Source organism: Carassius gibelio, chromosome B14, assembly GCF_023724105.1.
Source record: "Carassius gibelio isolate Cgi1373 ecotype wild population from Czech Republic chromosome B14, carGib1.2-hapl.c, whole genome shotgun sequence".
NCBI classification, from domain to species: Eukaryota; Metazoa; Chordata; class Actinopteri; order Cypriniformes; family Cyprinidae; genus Carassius; species Carassius gibelio.
The window spans coordinates 12,549,427-12,573,632 of NC_068409.1; the positions used below are offsets into that span (position 1 = coordinate 12,549,427).

At 36.9% G+C, this 24,206-nt stretch overlaps 1 protein-coding gene across 3 annotated transcripts in view; it reads left to right on the top strand.

The window, feature by feature from the left end:
- LOC127971719 (storkhead-box protein 2) overlaps positions 1-24,206 on the top strand; it is a 59,493-nt gene that overhangs the window by 11,527 nt on the left and 23,760 nt on the right. The window contains exon 1 of one of the 3 annotated variants that reach the window (XM_052574927.1): positions 9,157-9,835. The exons of the other annotated variants lie outside the window; for them this stretch is intronic. Coding sequence (XP_052430887.1) covers positions 9,670-9,835 — 166 coding nt within the window. The 5' untranslated portion in view covers positions 9,157-9,669. Of the gene's footprint in view, positions 1-9,156; positions 9,836-24,206 lie in introns of those variants that run through there. 3 annotated transcript variants of the gene reach the window in all.

A 24,206-nucleotide genomic window follows, 5' to 3' on the forward strand; every position in this document is an offset into this window, starting at 1 on the left:
TTTTATTTTAATCGGAGCCTAAAAAAAGTTTTATTTTCTTTAATTTTATTCAATTCTGCCATGATAGTGTGTTTCCAAACTACACGCAGCTGAGCTGAAATTGCCCTATTCCAGAATGTCTGCCGTGAGTTATAACAAAGCAGGGACTCCTAAATCAACCCTGGATGCGAGTCTGGCCCTGGACCCCGGGAATAAATTACTCAAATATTATATTGCTCAAATCATGATGAAGTTTCCTCTCTGGGCTGCGAGCCAATGCCCATGTGCTTCACCGCTGTGGAAACAGAGTTGAATGAAAGCAGTGGAGATTTCAAAGTATCAGTGACCATATCTCAGACGATTCTGACTGTTGATGAACAATTCAAGAGAAAGGCAGGACTTTTTCGTTTAAGTTTTTTTGGACACAACTCAAATTGGCCTCGCCAAACGTATGGTGCACTCATTAAGACCTCTGCGATAAAAATGTTGCCGCTGCGCTCATTGCTAAACCATGATTAGCCTTGGCGAGAAGCGCTTCGGAGCCCTCAGAGAGACACGGCATATATTCATGCCAGCCAAGTGCTTAACTTAACACCACGGTGCCATGGAGAGGTTTTGGACCAAATCGCTTTACAATCAGACCATGAAAGTAGGGCTCTGTATGTTTGAAGCTAGAATGTATCGATTCTATGGTGTTGATTAGGAGCGTGCAACTCAACAAAGACGTAGCGGTCATCTTACGGCTGTGGGGTGGCAGGGGTGCAATAGAGATATCTGTTCCTGCTCGTTCCCGCTGCCTTTGAAGAGCAGAGGGGTTTCCCTTTAATAGCTTGGATTTCAGTCTACTTCACATGATGGATTCTGTTTGAAACGGCTGCACTGTGCTCCCTAATGAAGCAGCTCTGGCTGCCTGACTGAAGCCGTCATTTGTGCGCGGGCGACCTAGTTGCATTAATTCAGTGCCGCCTCTGAGCCAGAGTTCGAACGGAGTTCACTGCCACTTTCACAGCTTTTGATCTTTTTTTTAGGAATCCTCTAATATTTATACTAACGGGTAAAATGGCAAAAAAAAGATGCCTCAAACAAAAACTCTGTAGAACATGCCATAGAGGGGTCATATGTCAATTTCTGTCCTATTATTATAGTACTGTTATTACTTTTTTTGCATTATGACATTATTTTCAAGAAAACCAAAAAATTTTAAGTTCTGTAATCATTAAATCACTCTCAAAACCTGTATGAGTTACTTAAGAAATACCATGGAAGTCAATGGCTATCATCAGTTTATTGATTACCAACAGCATTCTTCAAAATCTCATCTTTTGTGTTCAGCAGAATGAAGAACTTCATACAGGTTTTGGAACAACATGAGAGAGAGTAAATGATGACAACTGATATAAATGATAATCCGTTTTGAATCGGATAGATGCAAGCCTTCAAATGTTAGCAGTTAAATCCTTAATTCTGACACTCAAATCAGTTTTTGCTTTTTGAATTTTGTTTTGGCCTTAAGCCAAATGTTTTGGTATATTCCGCCCAAAAACAGAAATTCTGTTATCATTTATCAGCCCTCATTTCTTTTTTTTCATCTGTGGAACATTAATGGGCTCCAAAGTTGTTTGGTTTCCAACGTTCTTAAAAATATCTAGTTTTTCACACACACAAAAAAAAAAGTGAGGATTAGTAGATGACAGAAGTGTCTTCTTTTTTGGGGGGTGTGTATCCCTTTAAATCCTGTGGCCTAATATACAGGCCTATTATAGTCCTAAAATGCAAAAATGCATCTGTAGCCTAGGAGATGACAACAAACAAACCTGAGTGCTTGCATCTGTCAAAAAAGTTTGGTTATGTGCATCTACACCAGACACGAGTGAAACTAGATCGCTCCCATTACAATCAACAGAGCCGTCCAAACTGGAAGCGGCTGTTCAGCTGGCGGTCGCCTTTTTTCTATTTTTGATGTAGTAGCTACTTTAATTCATCTGTCAGAAATAGAATTACTTTATTTATATGCATGTGAATTGATTGCTTTGTATTATAGTACTTTTATATATAAACAAATTTTGAGTGTAATGAAAACCTTTTTTTTTATGGTAAAATACTTATTTTATTGCATAGGTTGACTGTAATGACAACAATGATAGAACTCAACAGGAATATTTTTAACTAACAGTAACAATCAAGCAATTTCTTTAAGCAAAATGTAACTTCTCCTTGTTCTATTTTAATTTGGGGCTTAACAAATGTGCCAGGCAGCTTCATTTCTCTTCGTTAAAGCCATGTTTTTGTAATAGACCAGCCTGTTGAAAGATGTAGAGCAGGATTAAAGATCGCGCTTGTGTGCGGTTTTAGGGAGTGAGGGTGATAAAAGTTTTCCTCGGGGATGGCCAAACAAATGTCAGAATGCCAAGATGTATGTGACGCGTCGAGGTCTTCCGAAGCTTTTTGTGCATGGAAAATGGAAACAGTCATGTCCTAATGTGCACAGCTTGACTTAATATAGGGCATGTATCATCTGAAAATTAGATTAAAGAGTTTGGGGTGTTTGTAGATTGTGTATATGAGTGAAAGAAAAAAACATCAAGGGTCAATGTAAGGCCCATGTAGAGTCTTAAAGGCATCGTAGCAAAAATATTTTTAAAGAAAGGCTGATATTTTATCAGTAACGTCAGGGAAATAAAAATGGCTTTAAATTGGTCAATGCATTTTAAACCTACTAACACAATCACAGAGCTCTAATGTACTTTGTGCACCATGTCATTTGAAACCACCTTTAGTCCTCTGCTCTTTAATCTGTACAATATGATCACATTATTTCACATCCACAACTTCTAAACGCATCAGTCTGCCATCCCTTGAGAAGCACAGAACTGTCTAGAATGGTGAGAACGTTGCGCTCAGGTACCTAATGAATGTTAAAGTTCCTCCTGCAGGTTTAAGGTTGGACTGAGGCCATGCAGTTGTGGTTTGGCAGAGGTCATTCAGCACTGGCTATTTATTTCATGGAGGGCTATAATTGCTCATTTTTACTGAAATTAGGCTGCAGCAGGAGGAGTCCAGAGGCCTGGCCTCATTGGCAGCAGCTTGGCATCGGTTCTTTCCTCTCAGGACGTGCACATGGAGAGCTCTCCTCATTCAGTTTGCATGCAACATCCCCATCTTTTGCATATTGTACAATTATTAATGCTTTCAGTTTGAGACTCCTCTTTTTTTTTTTTTTTCGCCTGGTGATTTTAATGTTGGTCAAGGTTTCCCTTACTGTAAACAGTTATGATTTAGAAGCTGCGTTTAATTAGAAACAGGCATTTTTCAATCATTTCAAACGTTTTTTCTCCAAAATAAAAGCTCTGATTTAACATTTGAAAGAAAAAAGACAGCCATAAATTAGTATTGTAATTGTACAGTTGTTATATAAAGTAATAATTAAATGAAAATAAATTATTTTATAGCTTAAATGTATGATATTGTAGTATATCATACTATAGTGTTATTTCCTTAGTAATACATTTTTTTTAATTTGAGTAAATAAAAATCATTTTTTTTTTTGTATGAAATAATGTATTTACAGTTTCATGGCAGCTACAAAATATTTAAGGCGGTTAAATTTCTCAAGTCGAGGGACATTTAGGTGTGGGAGATTGTTAGTTTTAGGTCCTGATTAGGAACATGTACAGTAAATAACATACTCATTGTAGCTTCACAGTAGTCATGACTTCTCGGTGACCTGTAGCTTAAATGTTCTGGATGAACTAGGGAGGCAACTTTAAGTTGTAAATATTACATAGTACATAAAAATAATTTATTTCAAAAGAACATAAACATTTGTTTTCCATGATATGACCCCTTTAAGGGCTTATACTTTGATATATGAGGGAAAGAACACATTCGGTTTAAGTAAAACTGCATTTTTCAGAAATATGTCCTCGTACCAACTTTATAATCCAAAACATTCACCCGGTGTCAGTAGAATCAAGAGCAGCATGCTTTTCCCATCTTGACTTCATAATACACACCACATCTTACATGGACTCTTGTAAACAGACATTACTGCTGATTCTTTCTGGTCAGATTGTGTAGGGCCACTAATGGAGATGGTTCTAGATCAGTGTTTCTCAATCAAGCTCTAGATTCCTCTGCACATTTTACTGCATGTGTCAACTGGTGTGAAGGTAAGATATAAATATATATCATGTCTTATTTTATATTATTTTATTTTTTTTCAGTGTTGTCAAAAGAAAATCATAAAGCATGCCGAAGACAACCACTCTTGCTGTAGCTACATTTTACAGATGCTCTTTAAGCAGCAGGCCGCTGGGGTTTTTGGTGATATTGAGCTGGTTTCTTCCACACCAGTGGACATGTACCCATTTCAGCTCATGTGCACTTTACTAATGAGCTGATGAACTACTGAATCAGGTGCCACATGAAAACAGGTTAGATAAGGAAATAGGCCCATGCATTTCTCATGGGAGCAGAGGCAAAGTGCCAGGATTAAAAAAGTACAATAGTATGTCTCATGACTTAAGCTGCGGATTAAACTTTATCACCGTTTGCATTGTTGCTGAAAGCCGACACCATAGAGTGGCATGTTAGCAACTTCAGTCGTTGATAGACATTTTATTCAGGTAGTGAATTTTATTTAGCACTGAAAGTTATTCAGGTATACAAAAAATAATCTAATAGCAGTAAGTAGTTTTCTTTTTTCTTGTTAATTGTCTTTTTTTTTTACTTCTGTTGTGTTCAGAGCATTTTTGCTTTTGAAATCCTTAGTCCAAAGACCTGATGTACTTGTGATTGCATGTTCAGACTGGTGCAAAATAAGAGGCAACTTCGTTTCAACACGCTGATTCCTATAGTCAGAGAAGAGCTTGTTTAATTGTTTCATTACTATGGCACATGTAAGAGTGATTTGTGGTATTTTTGAAGGTGGAAAGGCCTAAATATGGACAAACAGAGCTGTCTGTGTAGCTAGGAGCGCTTTCTGACACTCACTAATGGAGGTGTGTTTGAGATTGTTGGCGTGGGAGAATCAACGGTGTGTTTCTTACAGTATGGGGTGCTGTGAGGAGGGAGAAGGAGATTGTGATGTTCCTGGGAGAAAAGAGGGCGAGAGAGAAGGAAAACAGTATGGTTTGCAAGCGGGGGGCAGGGTTGATAATTCAGAACACGTTTTTCTCATGCAGTGGGGGGAGTGGATTAAAAAAAACCTGCAGCCTAGCATAAGTGTGGGATTGGTCACATGGAGAGGACCGGAACAAGTTGACAATGGCTTGACAGAAACTAATAGAAGAGAGACACTTTAGATGGCTTTTCGTTACTGCACACTGAATCTGAAATTCTCGTCTTTCATTCTGCATTCCCGTCATCACTGACATATTACAACCAGAAATATGAACCATAACAGACCCATAATGTGAACTGGCACCATGGCCCGACCCAGAGATTACCAGACTCAGAGAGCCATGGAAGAATGAAGCTTTAATGGTTTGTAAGGCATGAAACGACAGCAGAGGGTTTCCCAGCGAAACTGTCATGCCATGATGTACAGACAGTGGAACGTTTTTATTGGCTGAGTTGAATACATTTGGTGTTGCTATTGGTCAGAGAATGTTAAATGCAAATTCTGACAACCTCGGATTTTTTTTGCATTCAACCTATTTATTCTCTGGGAATCAAACCCATGACCTTAGTGTTGCTAATGCCATGCTCTATATCCAAATAGATAAAACTAGCCACAGTGGATGCGTTGTCTTCCTCAAAACGGTCCAGACCTCATGGAAAGTTATAAACCACATTTGCCAAGACTCCTGCAAAGTCTGTACTAGTGAGCCAAGGTTGCATTTGACCTACAGCAGGTTTCTGCTCTCCATGACTCTATAGTGTTCCATTAAGAGCTGTGTAACCCAACACCCTCTGCCTGCAAAGCATCAGTGCTCAACCAAACCATTTCTGAAGCTCAAAAGACACCATTTAGTTCCTCATAAATACATTATTTGTTCCATTTTTTGAATAAGTTACCTTCATCCTTTTGTTTCCATTCAGGAAACACTGCTGCCAGTTTGTTTGCTGCAAGCCGTGGGCACAGATTGTTGATATTAATGAGAAAGATGGTGATGGTCTGCTTTATTGTGGATGGGTGACCTTTTGATCTGTGGCTTATTGGAAAAACATTAGTTTCTCGCTGCTCATTTGGCCGGACAGAGAGGGAGTCCTCCCTCTGATTAATGATCTGCCCTGCGGAGGTAAACGAGTCAGAAAGACAGAGCAGCCTTGTTAAATACAGTTTGTTGAAACGTAGAGCCAAATTCAAACATCTCACACACAGAGTATCTTAAATGGTGTTTAAGGTGGTTCCTAACTAGGGATGCACCGGTTGACCGGCCATAAATCGGAACCGGACGTTTTTTTGCAGAAAATACATGATCGGCAATCGGACGGTTTTTGGTAATTTTTTGGCCGATTTTTCCAGAAGTGCGCCCGGGTGCACAGACTACATTGTAATCATTCGCTATCATGTCATTTGTGTGAGAGAGTATTTCGAAATCTGTGCACAGGACACGGCAGCCGTACAGCACTGAAAGTGCAGGGCTACATGTCTGAAGCACAGATAGCAGGAAGCAAACAGCAGCTAGTGTACTGCGCACAAATAAGAGCCTCGTTCCTGTGTGAGCGTACTGTACCTGTCCCTACAGAAACGGAGACAGTGAAGCGATGTTCAGCTCAACTTCTCATGTGTTGGATGAGAAACGAAACAGACTAAACTGTGACAAAATTGATTTTTTTTATTTTGATTTTTTTTATATAAAGTAAACCTTGCATACATGTTTGAAAAGCCAGAAGTAAATGTCAGTTCTGTATAGGATGATTATTTTTATTTTAACTTAAAAATACATCGACTTAACTTGATTTAAAAATCACCTGCTGTAGTACCCTGAAAAAAAAGAGTTTCATTCATCCAATTAAAACATTTTATGGTAATGATTCACATCTATATTTTTTAACAATAGTAATAGTCAATAGTAATTTACTTTTCATTGGCTCAAGTAAAAAATATAGATGTGAATCATTACCCTGTTTATTTTATTTTTTGTAATTAGACGAATGAAACACTTTGATATTTGTTTTATTCACACCAACATTATTTGATTTTAACATTTTGGAATAATTTATTTATATAGCATACTTTTTTCTCACTGGTTAGGCTTTTTTTTTTTTAAACCAAATTTTAAAAGTAAAACAAATACTGAATGCTGATTAAGAAACAGCTTATTGAATGTGTGTTGTTTGGATTGTAGAACTATGCACTGGTTGCTTTTAATTTCACATGGTTACAATTATTTTTTTTCATTTAAGGGCTGTTGTAGGGCTATGTAGTTTCAACCCAATTAAAAAACAAAAGCTAAATGCTGATGTCTGTACCATCTGTGTTTGTATTGAATTTAGGCTACTTACTGTGCAGTTACTGCTGTTAATTTAAGATGGTTACGGTTATTGTTTTCAATAGCCAAAAGCCAGTTTGGACTATTAAATATCAAATAAACATTTTGTTTATGCATATTTTCCTTCTTTCTTGTTTGTAGCTGAAAAAAAAAAACATCGGAAAAAGGTATCGGAATCGGCAAGTTTGCTTGTAAAAAATCGGTATCGTATCGGCCATGAAAAATCATGATCGTGCATCCCTATTCCTAACTGTGGGTGCCATTGGCCCTGTGGACTTTCAGAAAACAATACTTCTACACTTTTACTAGTCTAATTTGTGCACTAACAATGTGCAGTCCCCTACTATTAGAATTTTTTTTTTTTTTTTGAAAAAATTTATCTAAAAGAGTACAGCTTGTTGTGGGACACTGCCCTCAATTTAATAATCAATTATTAATAACTTTTTGTGACAGCTCAAACATTTTTTGGATTTATTTTGGATGGATGATTCAAATTACTACTTTCATAGAATTTTATTATAGTTTTATAAGTTATTATTATTATTATTATTATTATTTTTTTTTTATGAATTTTAATTTTTGCCTTTGATTTATTAAAGGATAAACACACCAAAATGTCCAGCATTTTGCTTCTTGTGTGACTTTGTGTGTGATCTCCAACTCTGACTAAATAATGCAATGTGTGTTTCCCATGCATGAAAGCGAGAGATCCTGTCACAGTCTGCTGACATGCAGTGTCTGGCTGTGTTCTCAAACAGCTGCACGTTTGCGCTGCTGTCAGGAGAGGTAGGGAGGGATGACAGCGTGACAGAGCGAGAGAGAGAAAGGGAGGGCGGAAGAGATCTCCATTCACCATTCCACGCTGCTCTCCGAACCCCCTTTTTCCCGCTCACGCTGCCGTGGAGGGATCTCTTTAATTGCATTCAAGAGGAATTTCTCTTGCAGCTGGTGCTTCAACTGACGAGAGCGAGTGGGAATTGTGAATGACTTTGCCTGGAGAATGAAGGGATTTTTAGTGAAAAAAGCAGAGAAGAGAGAGAAAATATGTTGTTTTGGAAAAGGCACTGCAAGACTCAACTCTTTTGTCATCCATCTCTTGCAGATAAGGGACCCCTCGTCCTCATTTCTCACACGCTCTTTACTGCGACGGTTCGACTGTCTGGAGAGCTTGCGAGGCAGCGTATGTAAATAAAGCTCAGGGATTCTATAGGCTGGGCGGTCTGCCAGAAAGTGAGAACCTTCAGGGCTTTCTCTCGCCGTCTCTTTGTGGCGAGAAGCGCACCCTGACTGGATCAACAAGTCTGAAGACGGACAGCTCTTCAAATCATCAGGTGAAAAGTAGGAGCTGTATGCACCAACCTCGCTTTTACGAGTGCTTGGTGCAAGAGAGGCAGGTCAGACAACACAGCCTGGAGAAAGACTAGAAGACGGACGGACCTTCAACGCGTCAGAATTCTCGAAGTCTTCCAATGCACCCAAGCGGGTCTCTATGTGACATGTTATTTTTCTTAAACCGATTGAGCTCTTTCCTCAATTGGATTTGAATCAGAGGAGGAGGAGGATTTGGATCTTGTCTCTCACATATAGGTTTTTTTGCCCCCCGCTTGTCATTTCTGCATGGTTGGAGGACCCTTGCCCTGCACATGAAGACTTTGTCTTCTCTTTGGTTTCTGGTCTTAAAAGTCTAATTTGTTATTGGGGGTCTCCTTTGTCTCGATGGCTCTGCACTAGTGGAGTGAAGCGTGACTGAATTGATCTTTTGTCTGAAGCTAGGTTTCTTCTCACGGTGCGAAAACTTCACAGCCCCCACACCGACCCCTCTAAAACCCCCTCCTCCCATCTCTCCTACATGAGTCCCCTCGTACCCTTCCTCCCTCCACTCCCACACACCTCCTCGTCTTCCATCCACATGCCACTGCGATCGGCGAGCATGTGAGAGTTCTGTGCATGTGTGCTTCTGTTTGCAGAAAGCGTAAGCCAGGATTAGGTGTGTGGAGGGTGATGTGTTGCTTGATGCATCTTCAGTTGACCAATTCAGGACCGGGAGGACCCCAAACCATTCCTAAGGGATTCCACAACCCGAACATCTGTGATTGAGTGTGTGTGCGTGCGTTTCACTGGATGCACTTACATTGGACTGACAGAAGTGGGGAGAGGTGGATAACGACGGTATCCCGCCATGTTTGGAGTGTGATCGCGGTGGTGTGATATCAGAGCTGGTGCCGGCACGCTGCGTTTATCCGGGCTCATCATGAAAAAAACACGCAGCACCACTTTGCGCAGGGGCTGGCCCAGTTCCGAATTCTCGGACCGAGCCTCCGATCGCACGCGGTCACGGAGCGAAAAAGACTACCGGCTCCACAAACATTACCCTAAACACTTCATCTCTCACTGCCCTCAAGGATTCATGATAACAGGTCAGTTGTCTTTTACGCTTCTATGGCAAAAGCAACACTTCGTAAATTTGTGCATCTGATTTTACAGCCATCCTACATTTTGTGTTTGAAGAACCAATGATTTTCACCAGATTTAGGGCTATGAGATGATTATGTCTGTTGCATTACAGATGCAGGTCAGCTATTTTTAGCATTTGCTCCACACTGTCTGAACATGCAATTGTGTGTGCAAGTGTTAGCCGAGTTTTGTTGCATCTGGAGCTTGTGTTGAGCGGCTACTCCACGTTTTAAGAACACTTGATTTGGAATTTGTTTGCTTTTGTTATTTCATATAGTTTGTTATTTAACAAGTTTCTAGAGATGGCTCAATGAGGTTGACAAGTTATTCAAGATTTTATTCTATTTTTGCTTTTGCATTATTATTTTTAGCAGCAATGATTTGCAGGGGATTAATTTATAGATGCAATGTTTTGGCTTTCTAGTTTTATTGTGCTGTTAGAATCTCAGCATGGGAAGCTCTCTTAGATGTTGCATCCATAAATTCATTCTCTTAAAGCAGATCAGCTGTAGCCATCAAAGCGCAACTTGTGAATTTCAAGATAATTATTGTTAGACTTCAAGTAGTTTTGTGCAATAAAAGTTTATAGCCTACATATTTGTTGAATATGTCAAATATTTTGAATTCTATTAATTTTGTCATTATTTTAATGTTGGTTCATGTGCACAGTACTGTCTCATACAAAAGCTAAAATAGTTCAAATGTTTAAAAAAACATCTTAAGACTATTGCATTCTGTGCCTTTCTTTTGCACTCTTTTCAACTGCTTCTGAACAAGAATGTGTCCCTTAAGAAATGCATCTGATCGAGGACCAGTGGATGTGCCCCTAAATCAACCTAATTATACAATCAGTACTTCCACAGGGAATTTCGGGATTTTGATTTCCATGCCAAGAGAAGTCAGGAAAATGATGAAATGGGCTTTTGGAGTTGAATATAAATTGTTCTAGCTGTAGTAACACAGCTTTAAAATATTTTGTCAATGATGTAAATGAAGTAAAACCAAATCATTTTTAAATTCCTCATCCAGTAATAACTGGAAAAATGAAAACTGAAACTCATTCTTAATGTCAAAAAGATTTGGTAAGCCTTTTAGTCAGTCTAAAAGAATCTCTATCCTTAAGAGTAACTAGTCATACAGACAACTTACCGACAAGACGACAAAGAAAATGTGTAGTTTTGCTCATCTGTATTCCAAATCTAAATTTGCGTTTATTATATGATGTACTGGAACCAGATATTCTGGATGTGCTGAGACCTGTTGTCACGATATGATAAGCTAAGTTGATTTCACATGTGCTCGTTTTGTGATACTTTACCCAACTTGTTCAGACCCAGATGGCAAAATATATAACAGGATAAACTGCATCTCATATTTTGATCAGCTAATTAAGGTTTCCTGTTGGATGTCATTATACCAAATCACTGCAGAGAGATCCCAGACCCAAGCTCAAGGCCTGAAACAACAGAGTGCTCCCATAAAAATAAATACTCTTATTGCCGCTGTGCCAGAGCCCCCTCATTACAGCCGCTCTCCTCTGCGCTAACGAGAGAATTAAGAGGCGATGACCAAGGATTACCCAATCCCAGTTTGATTGGTCTACATCCAGCAGTCTCACCAACAAAGTCCAGAACAGACGTGTAAACCGACAGTTGGAGGGAACTTGAGCCTGACATGAAATGCACCACTTGATGGTCCCCTAAAATGTTTTTGCCTTCCATATTTGGTGTCAGTGGTATGTGAATTATGGTTCACTTGTTGATGCACATACATGAAGGTGCACAGCTCAAATTCACGCTGGCCTGTGAAAAATGGCTATGTTCCATTTTTCTTCATTTGAAGGGAGAGAGACTTGAGGTAAAACTGAATGGTAATGAATAAACCACATTGGTTTGAGGATCCTTCATGTTTACTAGCAACATTGGGTGTCAAAGGTTAAATAATGTGGTCATTGTGGAGTTTGGGTTATCATTTGGTGCACAAAGCTCTAGCATGCGATTCAATGTGTGGGGCTGTGAAAGTTTGAGGTTCTATTTTAAAGTTGGTTAAAATGATTGGACTGCTCTCTCTTGATGTACAGGGCTTGTTAATCTCAACTTTGATTGTAATGTACAGTTCCTTTAAAACAGTGAAACTCCATTGAAAGGACATAAATTAGTAATTATTTAGAGAGTTGTCATGACTCATATCAAAGCACTGGTGTTTGGTTTTGGTTGCAAAGCCTGCTGTTGGTTTGTTGAAGAGGCAGTTCCTGTTGTTAATGATTCCTGCAATCAGAAGGAATCCTAGAAACAGCTGTTCCTTTCAATCTTAAAGGCAAATCATTGTAGCTACTCCAGATTCAAATGCAAGGGTTGCATTTAAATCATAACTACAATCATTGTCTGTATTTGATCATTGGTAAAATTACAAAATGACAATGTAACGCTACAATACAGATCGGAAGATGTACACTAGTCAGTGAAGTTGGTTAAAGGAGATGATGATGAACAGTACTTCTATTTTATTAATTTTGAATAAAACTGCACATAGTTTTGCATTTCAAGTTGGGTATTTATTTAATGCGAAGTATGTTGCAAATACATTTACATATTTATGTGCTTAATTATACTTTTGGTATACTAAACTGGTATACTTAAAGTCTGCAAAATCGGAAGAATTTTGTACTTAATGCACAACAATTGTGTGGAAGTAGAGATATAGAACTAAAGATATACTGAAGTAGATTAGATTGTACTATAGTGCAACTATTGCAAGTGTACTTTTTCATTTAAAGACAGTTATTATTCAAAGGTCATATAATCCTCATTAATAATGGTATTAAAACACATTTTAGGCTTAATAACAAGAAATATTTGTTGTGCACAAGAAGTGCACAAATTAAGTTTATTTTTTAAATCTGTAAGTCTAGAGCGATTAGTCAGTAAATATGTTATTGTACTTAGTATGAAATGAATGTACTTTTAAACTTACATTTCTGGACTGTATTTATTTCTTTATTCATGCAGGAAAGAAATGACCATAAACTACTGAAATACTATCATCTTATTGTACTTCTTCAGACAAATGTTGGAACCCTTTGCTCCCCAATATTGGTTAAAACCCACAGAAAATCAAATGACTCTGAATTCCTCACATGCTCATGCAATATTTTTAGTGTGGTGGCGGTGTGCTGCCGGTCGAGTGAGTTTGCGGATTGTAACAAACTCCTGACTTCTGGCTTGCATTCTCGTGCAGGAGTGTTAGTTGGGGGCGGGAAGCTAAAAACTATGAAGTAAAGGTCGCACAATCATCTGCATTGTTCAGAGATAAAGTCGTAAGCTTTGGCTTTATGGTTGATGCTGAACTTGACCTTGTGTTTTCTTGTCTTTCATTACTCTTTTGCATTTTCAGTAACACATGCCTAGCATGGAGTGCTAATTCATGCAGGTCAGTGAGGGAGTCATGGTATGCAATTATCCACATGCAAATCAGTTCGAGGGATGAGGTTGACAATTAACAGCTGTACACAGACACTTTTGTGGGGTTTTAGATTTTGTTATTGATTTGTTTTGACTGGCTCCTCTGTTAAGTCCAGTCATATTTTCTGGTTTCCAAAGTCTTTGCTCCCCAGTTTAGTGTTTTTCTCAGACAAGGAGTTTTAAAACAATTATAGGGAATTTTATGCTGTCATGGGTGAGTTGGGAGAGAGATTTACTGTTATCTTACCTGGCTGTCGCTCAGCACAAAATTACACTGACTGACTATAGGGGGTTTTCTGGAGAAGTTCCCAGAGTCATTAGGAAAGTAACGTTAGGGAAGTCTGCATTGGTTTCAAATGTGTAATTAATTTGAGGCAATAAGTAATACGTTTTAGTTGCAGCCTCTGAGAGAAAAATTGTGCTACAGTAGGAGGAAAGATTTGTGCATTGCTAATTTAGGAAAACCTATCATATCTTGAAACCTAAAATGGAAACTTCTAATGTGATTTAAGCTGCTACACATCTTGAGCCTTTTAGATCCACTTCGAACACATACACATGTTCTCTCACTCAATGTCAAAGCTCCATGTCAGCTTGTGGATTTTGGAGGGATTCACTTGAATGGTGGCGAAATCCCAGACTTCGGTTCAGTAGATGCTTCAAATGGGACATCTGTTGTGGGATAGACTTCCACCTGCAGTTCCTTGATGGCGTTTGAAGACTTGCGTCCCATGCTATTCAAAAATTTTCTGAATTAAGGGACCTTAAACTTTGTAATGCTTTTAAATTAAAAATAAGACGCCAATTTTGTGGCACATATGGAACTAGATACCTTGCCATTACAGTATTAAGAGATTAATGATTTGTAGACTATTTATTCTAAATCGCTAACTGCCCTGATCAGAGACTTTTTCATCTTGGAAAGGCATCGTAATGCTGCAATCAGACTTGACTGACTTTTGGTCATTATTTCTAATCTGACCCCACTGGTATCAGACTGGCTGGAGTGTCACATAGCAGCTCTAAAATAAATAACAGCTGGTCCTGCAGTTCAGAGCATACCGAGTAATTGTTGGTTGATTTTCTAAAAGCAACAAGCTTAGATGTCAGTGAACCATGAGACTGGATCTGACCAATTACCCTTATCAACCTTTAGAACTCTCTCTTTATACAATGTGAAAAATGCTTTATCAAAGAACTACTTACTAACACATAATCAGGTTAAGCTTCACTGCTTATCATAATAATGTTGTAGTGATCTAACAAAATTAGTGAGCACTGATATAAGTGAAATGTTTTAATAGAATGAAAAGTATGGTAGTTTTTTTTTCTTTCTCAAAAGCATGTTAGGACATGATGAATGTTGAATCGTTACGGATTAATAGACATTCAGTAATGAGCACAGAAGCATTATCTGCAAGCGTTATGATTACAAAATAATAGTTTTGCCATAAAACTTGACTCCATTAAGGATTTTTCTTTAAGGCTTTTTGTGCACATAACAAGCTGTTTGGATTAACTTTTCCATATGTTTACATCTTAACCACAGTTCAAAGTCTCTGTCATATGTGCACTATTATGATCTTCCAAAAAAATAAAATGTCATGAGTTATAATGAATTAATGTATGTTTATTGGAAAGCTGCTTCATTGTGTCATTCCCAGTCATTCATCAGATTGGCTTTTGAGTATGTTATTTACCACAAGCTGTTTGATTGTTAGAGACTGTTTGAGCTTGATTGTCATTTTTGAATGCTTTTTGTTTGTTGGTGCTCTATGCATTTCCTTCCAGACTCTTAGAGAGCAGCTTTGGATGCCATGAAAAGGAGCGGTCCTCTAGTCATTTGATTGGATGGGAACGCTTAAGTATTGGCAAGCCAATCAGAATTGCCATGTACCCACCACACAAGTGCACTCACACACACTGGAACACACACAGTTGCACACCATGTTTTCATTGTTCATGATTTATTTGGATTCTGAACATGTCGCAAAGTTCTTAACAGTCTCCCTTTCTTTTTTTCAGTCTTTCTAATAGTGTGAGTGGCTTCGTGTCTAGTGACGCCAGTTCAGATTCAGCATGTGAAGTTCAATGATGTGTTAAATGAGGGGTTTGCAAACTGGAAAGTTTGAGAGAAAACAAACTGTATTTATGGGTAACATACTTGACATTAACTTAAGATAATGTAACACTTTCTTTTTTTTGTCACTTTTAGGTTGTCTCTCTTGTTTTGAATAATGCAACAACAATGGTAACACTAGGGACCAATTGCCATTATTAACTAGTTGCTTACTTTCATGCCTATTATTAATATGTTGGTTGTTTATTTGTACTTATAAAGCACATAATCTTCATGACCATATTCTACATTTTCAATCTTACCCAATACATGAAATTAACAACTGCCTTACTAACTAAAAGCGGCAATTTAGGAGTTTATGAAGGCATAAGTCGGAGTTAAAGTTTTGATAATAGCAAGCATTGGACCTTAAAATAAAGCGTGACCACCAATATAAAAACATGTTGCGTTTATAATATAAAGCTTATTTTTATTCTCACACTGTATAAATGATTGAGATATATATAATATATTAGCTGTTTATATAATATTTATAACTTTTTTTATATTTTAGTAATGCAATCACTTCACAGTATTGCAGTCACAGGAAATCTTCCTTTTTTTTCTTGGCTAAATAGAAATTAGCTAATATCTCTATCACATTTATTATTTATTTTGGTGGGAAGTACAATAGATCCTAATGGTAAAACAGATTAATTGAAACTATGAAGTAACACATAATGGATTCCCATTTACGGTAATCAACTTTGTTAAAAGCCTTAAATCCAGAAAAAGGCTGTACAGATCTTTATACAGTCCAGAGCTCTCTCTCCCTCACTCAGATATCTACATATTGGTCTTTCGCATATTTTTTTACCATTCTTTCCCATCCCTATCCTAGACATCACACAGTCTCAGTAAACTGTAAGATGTCAGTGGGCCCCAACTTAGAAGCCTCTGTTAGTTCTCCAGCTAACTTAAAATCTGCTGTGCAGCCCTTTGGCATTTTATAATCACGGTTTTTATTTCTTCGTCTTTTGGTCTTCCAGTTATTGCGGAAGCGACTGAAGCTGTAAACCTTGAAGTTTTCAAAGATGGCTTCAGCCTGCTAATGTACTTTCTTTTATTTGAACACTTTGTTTTGCCTTTCTTTATGTCTTGGGTATTCTTTTAATCTTTCATTCATCGAGCCTACTTTGAAACTCCATTCAGGCCGTAAATTGCAGATTGTGCGACAAGAATACAGGGATAGAAAGCCATTTTAAAACAGACAAGGTTGTCATCACCTCCTTTTGAGTAGGGCTGTGCAGTATTATCCAGCATTTCCATTGAGAGAGTGTTAAACTTCAAACATTTCCAGAATTCTTTGTGGTTTTCTCAGCTTATTGCTCTGTAAAAGACAGCATTCATTTTGGAGTATGTCATGCTTATTGCTGTTCAAGGGTTCTTGCCATTGAATGAATGAATGCTGCAGTTCAGTACATGTCCTGGTGTCCAAGTTAAAGTTTTGACTGTTAATTGAAAATGGGTTGGAATAGTTGGTTCTTTTTTTGTAAAAAATGTTTACATTTTAAATTTGGTTTTGAGGGTTTAGAGAGATGCAACCTCTCTGGGTGAGTTTTAAAATGCTATGCTTTAGCTTGTTAAACTGTAAAAGCAAATCTCAGCCTGAATGCAAGAATGTGCATTTAGCTTCAGTATTTCTTTAGTGCTTGAATTTAAAAGGGATGAATTTTCACATGGAATGCTTAGAAAGTGTTTGACCGAATGTTTGGCAACTGAAATTATTCGGCTGAAAATGACAAAAATGAAAACGCGAAAAAGACAGAATAAATTGTAATGAGCAATGACATTTTTGGTGACACAATCACACTGCAACCAGGGTAGAGTGAGAGACGCGCACTCTTTATAATGCAGCAAACTTGTCGGCAGTGTGGAAGCATTCAAAACTGTTCGAGAAAGACGCAAAAATCATTACAAGCACTGAGAGCAAGAAACAGTTTGGTACTGCATCACATGTCTTCGATGAGAAGAGGAAGCGGTGGTTGTTGGTGGTCACTGTATGTAGGCCTGTCGCGATAGTCGATAAATCAATTAATCGCACAATAAAAAAAAATGAGCTCGATAATTTTCTCGGCCGCGATAATTTCTTTTTTAAATTTTTTAACAAAAAAATGTTTTTTAACTAAACGATGTGGGGTAAGTCTGGAGCGCAATCTGCGGTAGCAAACATCCTCTCCGATGGCACAGATGTCCTGGGAATAAAGAGATAACGTCTCCCTAAAGTGACCAGCTTTGGGAAATGCCTTTCATTTGTTTGTGGATGCTCAAGTGATATTGCATTGTACTTGCACTACTGCTTTATTTTAATACCGCGTAGCATATTTTGCAAGTAACTTCGTTGCCCTTTCTCTCGAAATGGGCCTATTTTTCGCTCGCTTCATTTGGCTTGCTCAGCTGTGTCAATGCGCCCAGTGAGTTCACACACACACACACACACACACACACACATACATCCTGAGGTGTTACATCGGTCAAAATGTTTACTTTCGGTTGACGGTTAAACTGTCAATATGAGCATCCATAACTGGCATATAAACATAATATAACATACAAAATTAATACATTTTAAGTCACACAAAGTCAACATGTTGGTATTTCTTGCACTGAATCTGCCATAAAATAAAATAAGTTTATTGATCTTTGAAAAGGTGTACCTGCGTTATGCCATTATCATTATATTAGTTGAAACTGGTCTTAGAATGACAATAATATCGTTTATCGCAATAATTTCTTGGACAATTTATCGTCCAGCAAAATTTGTTATTGTGACAGCCCTAATTGTATGAAGATTAAAATCGTGACAAATCATGTGATAATGTGATGAATGTGAGGAACATATTCGTAATAAGAATCATTTATAAATCTTCTGTCAACAAAAAGAAGCACTGAGGTTTTCCATCCACATTCTTAAATGTTAGTATTGTAATTTTTACAGTTTTTCTGTAAATTAAAAAGACAATAAAAATGGTAATAATAATTACAACAGGTCTATTAATGTTTATTATAGCATTGACACAGTGTTCAAATGTGATTCTGATTCTGAAATTGGGATCTGTAATATTTTCTAATGTTTTAAAAAATAAGTATTTTCTGCTCAGCAAGGCTGCATTTATTTGGACAACTAATATTGTGAAATAATATTCATATTTTAAATAACGGATTTGTTTGTGAATATGTAATAAAATGTAATTGATTGCTGTGATTTAAAGCTTGTGAATTTTCAGCATCATTGCTCAAGTCTTCAGTTTCACAGGACCTTTCAGAAATCAAACTAAATAGACTGATTTAATGCTCAAAGTGTTCCTTCTTTTTCTTTTCTTTTTGTCTTTAGCCAATGACATGCATGATTCAAGAAGGTGGTCTCAAAAATGGCCAAGTTTAATTTCAAGTTTAATTTTGCTTTGTTGGTATAATATTTGCTAAAATGTAAAAAAAAAAAGAAAAAAAAGGCCACTGTTAAATTGCCTTGTAATTGATTTTTTCTTTGAAAAGCAAGACAAAACAATAGCCAAAATGTGCATTTTTTATTTTTTTTATTTATTTATTTTTTTTTGCGATGGTGAAAAAATTGGCTAAATACACAGGGAAAATGTAAATTGGCCTTAGGGCCAGTGTTTCATTTTGTTTGGTTTCAGGTTTGGACAAGATTTTTCTTTTCTGTGCATCCTTAGTTTTGCATCTCCCTGGCATTGATAGGATGCCCTACTGCAGTATTTCAGATCTTGAATTACATTTGGTCCTGGTAAATGTAAAGTTTGTTGTTTATGCATTGTGAAATGAGGTCGTAATTCATATGATGTCAGATTAATTTAAATGAAGATTTATTTACCAAAGCTCTGCCTCCCTCTTACACTGAAAGTCTTTTATTCCAGATGTTTCTACTGATGTTTTGGCATCATCAGCAGACAGTGACTGGTTTGATCGTAAGGAATTGTTACTTCAGCAGGCTGGCGAAACCTGTATTTTGTTAGCAGTTGCTCAGTTAATGTGTTCACACTGACAGACATTACACTGTTGAAGGTCAACAAGTTTATTTACTGATTGCCATTCAAGAACAATATACTGTTCATAAGTTTGAAGTTGGTGAGATTTCTTTTAAATGTTTGAAGTAGGGCTGGGCGAATTATTTATTTTTATTTTCTGATTTTTATTGATTTATTTAAATTGCATGCTTTGCCACGATTTATTTAAATTGAGAAATTGTGATTTTAAATAGAAATATTACCAATTGTTAGAAGGAGACAACTGACAGTATGCAAATCAAATCAGTAAAGAGAGAAGAACGATTCAACCTTATGTCGGCGCACGTGATTAACCGCTCACATGTGACGCACTCATGTCACTAGCTGCCATTCAAACTGAATGCACTTTTTTTGTTAACAAACTTGCGGCACGGGCAGTGGAATAGGAAAAACTTGACCTAATTTTATTCCTTCATTCATTCTTTTAACTTGAGCCCCGTTTATTTAGAATGTCGTTTCATGCATGAGACGCTGCAAGAGATGTGAGTGCAACAGTCAAACACAGAAAAATCGATGGGAAAGCAGCGTAAGCGGATAGAAAAAAACATAACTACTGCTGTATGTCTGATCTTTCATGTTTGCATCATGGTAACAGGCTGAAAGCTACTGTTGTTTTTACAGAATATTTATAGTTAATAATAGTCGAATGGTGTTATACCTTGAACATAATCTAATATGTATAAGACAAGTTTGTACAAGATGTAGTTGTAGTTCAGATATTTAACAAGTGATTTGTTTAACATTTATATCATGTTGACAACTTCAATGTGTGGTGCACTATAGGGTTAATAAAGAAATCATGTTGTAGTTACTTTAAGATGCCTCGTTAAAAATCTCAAAAAATTGAAAATCAGTCAAATGTTCAGATTTTTTTTTTTTTTTTGCCATATCGCCCAGCACTAGTTAGAAGTCTGTAATGCTCACAAAGCCTGCATTTATTTCATTGGAAATAAAATACAAATAATAATATAGATAAATATTACATGTAAAACATTATTTTATTATTATTAATAAAATTTATTATTATTATTATTATTATTATTTTAAAAACATCATTTATCGATGTGATGCAAAGCTGAATCTTCTGCATCATTACTTGTCTTCAGTCTCACATGATCCTTCAGACATCAATCTAATATGCTGATTTGCGGCTAAAGTAACATTTCTTATTATTAATGTTGAAAACAGTTGTGCTTAGTGGTACATTTTGTTTCCAAAGATTTTTCAATCAATGGAGCGTTTTAAAGAACAGCATTAATTTGAAATTGACATCTTTCCAACATTAATGTCTTTTATTGTCACTTTTTATCAATATAAAGAATTGCTGAGTAAAAGTAATTACAGCAACAACTGACCCCAAACCTTTGGATGCTTGTGTTTTTATAATATAATGTAATATATATGGATAGATGGATGAATGGATGTAAGAAGAAGTCTATATAAACTAGTTGAGCTCACTAATTGACCAGTCAATTTTCAGACACACAGTTGATTAGTTGACCATCGTGACCCATGACTAATGTGCAATGACATTCATTGGTGCCTCAGGTCGTGAGCGAGGCCTGAGCATTCACTATTGGCAATTCTGTCAATATTGGCTTTATCAGATGTTAACACTGTTAACAGCATATTTATATGATTTCCCTGCCGTTGAAATGATGCAGTTGCGAATGGATTTCAGTGTCTATACCATCAGGTGTTCAACATCAGCGAAAGAAATTCCAGTATTGTTTTTGACTGCAAAAGATGCACACACACATTTACCTATACGCACATCATCATCTACTGACATGTCTGCTCCCACGCATACACTGCGACATAAAGGATGTAGCAGTGCATGCTGGGATACAGAATGAACCCGTTAACCCATCGTGGCCCCTCTGCTGCCTGATGCAAGAATGCCCCCTGTGGAGAAACACACACATGTACTTTGCACATTTACCCCAACACATACTCCACTTTTTAATGTCTGTTTTTGAATATCTCAATAAGTCTTTATATGCACCCAGCCAGATGAGACTAATTTGTTCTCAGCTCATATAATTAGTTAATGGGGTTTATTTGAGTGTTTTTCAGTCATGCGATGCAAGAAGAATCGTTGTTTAGAAAGGGATCAATACTTTTGTTTCACAAAGATGTGGTAATCCATTTGCTTTAATGAATAGTTTACCCAAAAATGGTCATTTTGAACAGACTGTAAACGAGTTGTGAATGGATCCGGCAGACTAGATTTGTTAAAAAGAGTAAACGTTTTTTTATACGAAACTGTAACTTCTAACTTAACAAAACTTTAAATAAATGGCATATGAGCTTATTCTTTGAAACTTTAGAATTCATATGGTTTGAAATTTAAGGGCGAGTAAATGATTTCTATATTTGGTCACCTATTCTTTTCATGTCTAGCAAACTAATGTCAAACAATTAATCGCGATTAATCACATCCAAAATAAAAGTTTTTGTTTGCGTAATATGTGTGTTCTGTGTATAATTATGTATAAATATACTCATGCATGTATATATTTAAAAGAGTTCTGATGTTTATATATTAAATATTTATACATTAAATCCCGATAAATCGCTTGACAGCACTGAATGTTTTTTATGTCATTATCAGAATTGTCAGATGCATATTTAAATCAAATGGAAAGCACAAGAGTGTATCTGCTGGTGTTTTGACCTGTTTTATGTGCCGTGTTCGAGACACTGTTGCCTGTGCGTGATTTGCCCTGTGCATTTCAGCATATATTTTTAACCCTCCAGCACACTGGAGAACATTTGTTAAATGATGGATGGAAACCTGCAGCAGCTGTGCGTGTGAGATGCATCTGTGCATTTATAACTGCAGAGCATGCAGCTTAACGCCCTGCTTATAGTATCTCACATGCAACTTGTATATGAGATACTAGTATCTAAATACATGTGTATGCATTAAATTAAATGTGCAATACCATATGAACAACTTTATTTGTGTTTTTACTCCACTTTGATATGTAAAATAACTAGAGTGAACCAAACACCCCAGTCGTCATCAGAGATATGGAGCACTAGCACAGAGATTAGTGTGTTTTATAATCCGGCACTATGTAGAGCGATAGGAGTCAAATCCTCAGTTCTGTCCAGCATCAGAGCTGAATCTGATCTTGCTGTTATTGTCTGAGCTACGCATTACAGTTCAGGAACAAGTTATACTAGGATCTCATTAGTATTACTCACAGTGTTTACTTTAAGGAGTTCACCTTTTGACAGAATCCGTTTAGAATCAAGAGACTTTTGCACAACCAAGCATCACATTTACTGTTCTGTTAGATGTTGCTGCTGTTTGTTTAAAGCACAGATCTTCAGTTCATTCCTGCAGCTGCGTTTCAGGCTTTTAAAATAAAGTTTATTTAAAATCACATCTGTTAAACCATTCTTTAAAAGAGATTTGTGTGGTTTAAAAAGAAGTTGTATTGATGCTTGTTGTTGGTTTTCTTTTTGGTAAGCAGAGATCCAGTCTGTTTTAATGGTGTGAGGACAATGTAAACACTTCTCACACAATCATACACACACCTTTTCTAAGTGTTTGCACTACATTGGTGGAGTCAAGTGTCATATCCTCAGGGTCATGCACCAGTTCAGTGATATCATTCTAGCAAGCACATGAGAGTTTTTGTTTGAAAAAGAATCTGAAAACCTGTATATCACTCTATATATTTTATTCATAATAATAAATATTATAATAATTTTATTGAATATATATTTTTAATAATGTTATAATATTTGTAAAAAGTTTTACACGTCAGTTGTGCAAATGCAATGTTGAAAGTTATTTATTTTATGTATTTACTTTTTTTTTTATTGTATTATTTCATATATAAAATGTATATTAGATTGTACATTTCCTATTTCTGCTTTCACTGGATGCATGGAAAATTCAGGAGGTTATATTGGAGAAGGGATATTATCAAAAATCTGCAAAATGTAGGATGAGTCGGAGTGTTTTCCCAGATGAGAAAGATTGTACATTATTAGTTTACAATTTCACTATAGCACGTAGGTGGGATCAAAGCTAACAGACTGAAATCCTATTTCTCATGGGGTATTTAATATCAAACCAGTGTATATGTTTGGTTGAGTTTGTTTGTTTAATGTTGCCATTGTAGTCTGTCATTCAAATGAAACCCATTTACAGACCAAGCAGCAAACGGAAGCCCCTTCTGCACTGTGGGGTATTGGCAGTTGATCTGAAATCATTTACATCAAAACATACATGCCATAGGATCATTTGGTCACCATGATTTCTGTATTATATTTAAATCTTAGTGCCGATTTCGATGTTTTCAGCTACAATTGCATCACAGACGTAGTACTATAGTGATCTGTAGAGGGTATGTGGAGGGCAGTCATATTTTGAGCTAGAATCGTTTTCTTTGATGTCTCCCCTAGAGCAGAGCCATGAAACCTAGTCTTTTTTGTGTGTGTGTGTAAGATGTGCCAAACAGTCTGAGCTTCTGTTTTCTAAGAGACACACATCTCATTCATTTAGGTTGTGCCGTGATTGAAGTCAAGAAAGATCCATGGGGCATAAACATGCTGCCACACGAATTTGAGTGGAGTAGCAGAAAAATGCCGCCTGACAGCTTTTAGATGTTTTGATCCATCCTGGAGATGAGACTCAAGACTCGCAAGAAGTAGCCAAAAATTGGAATTCTTTCAGATCTGTGGCAGGAATTGCTTTCAACTTCACTAT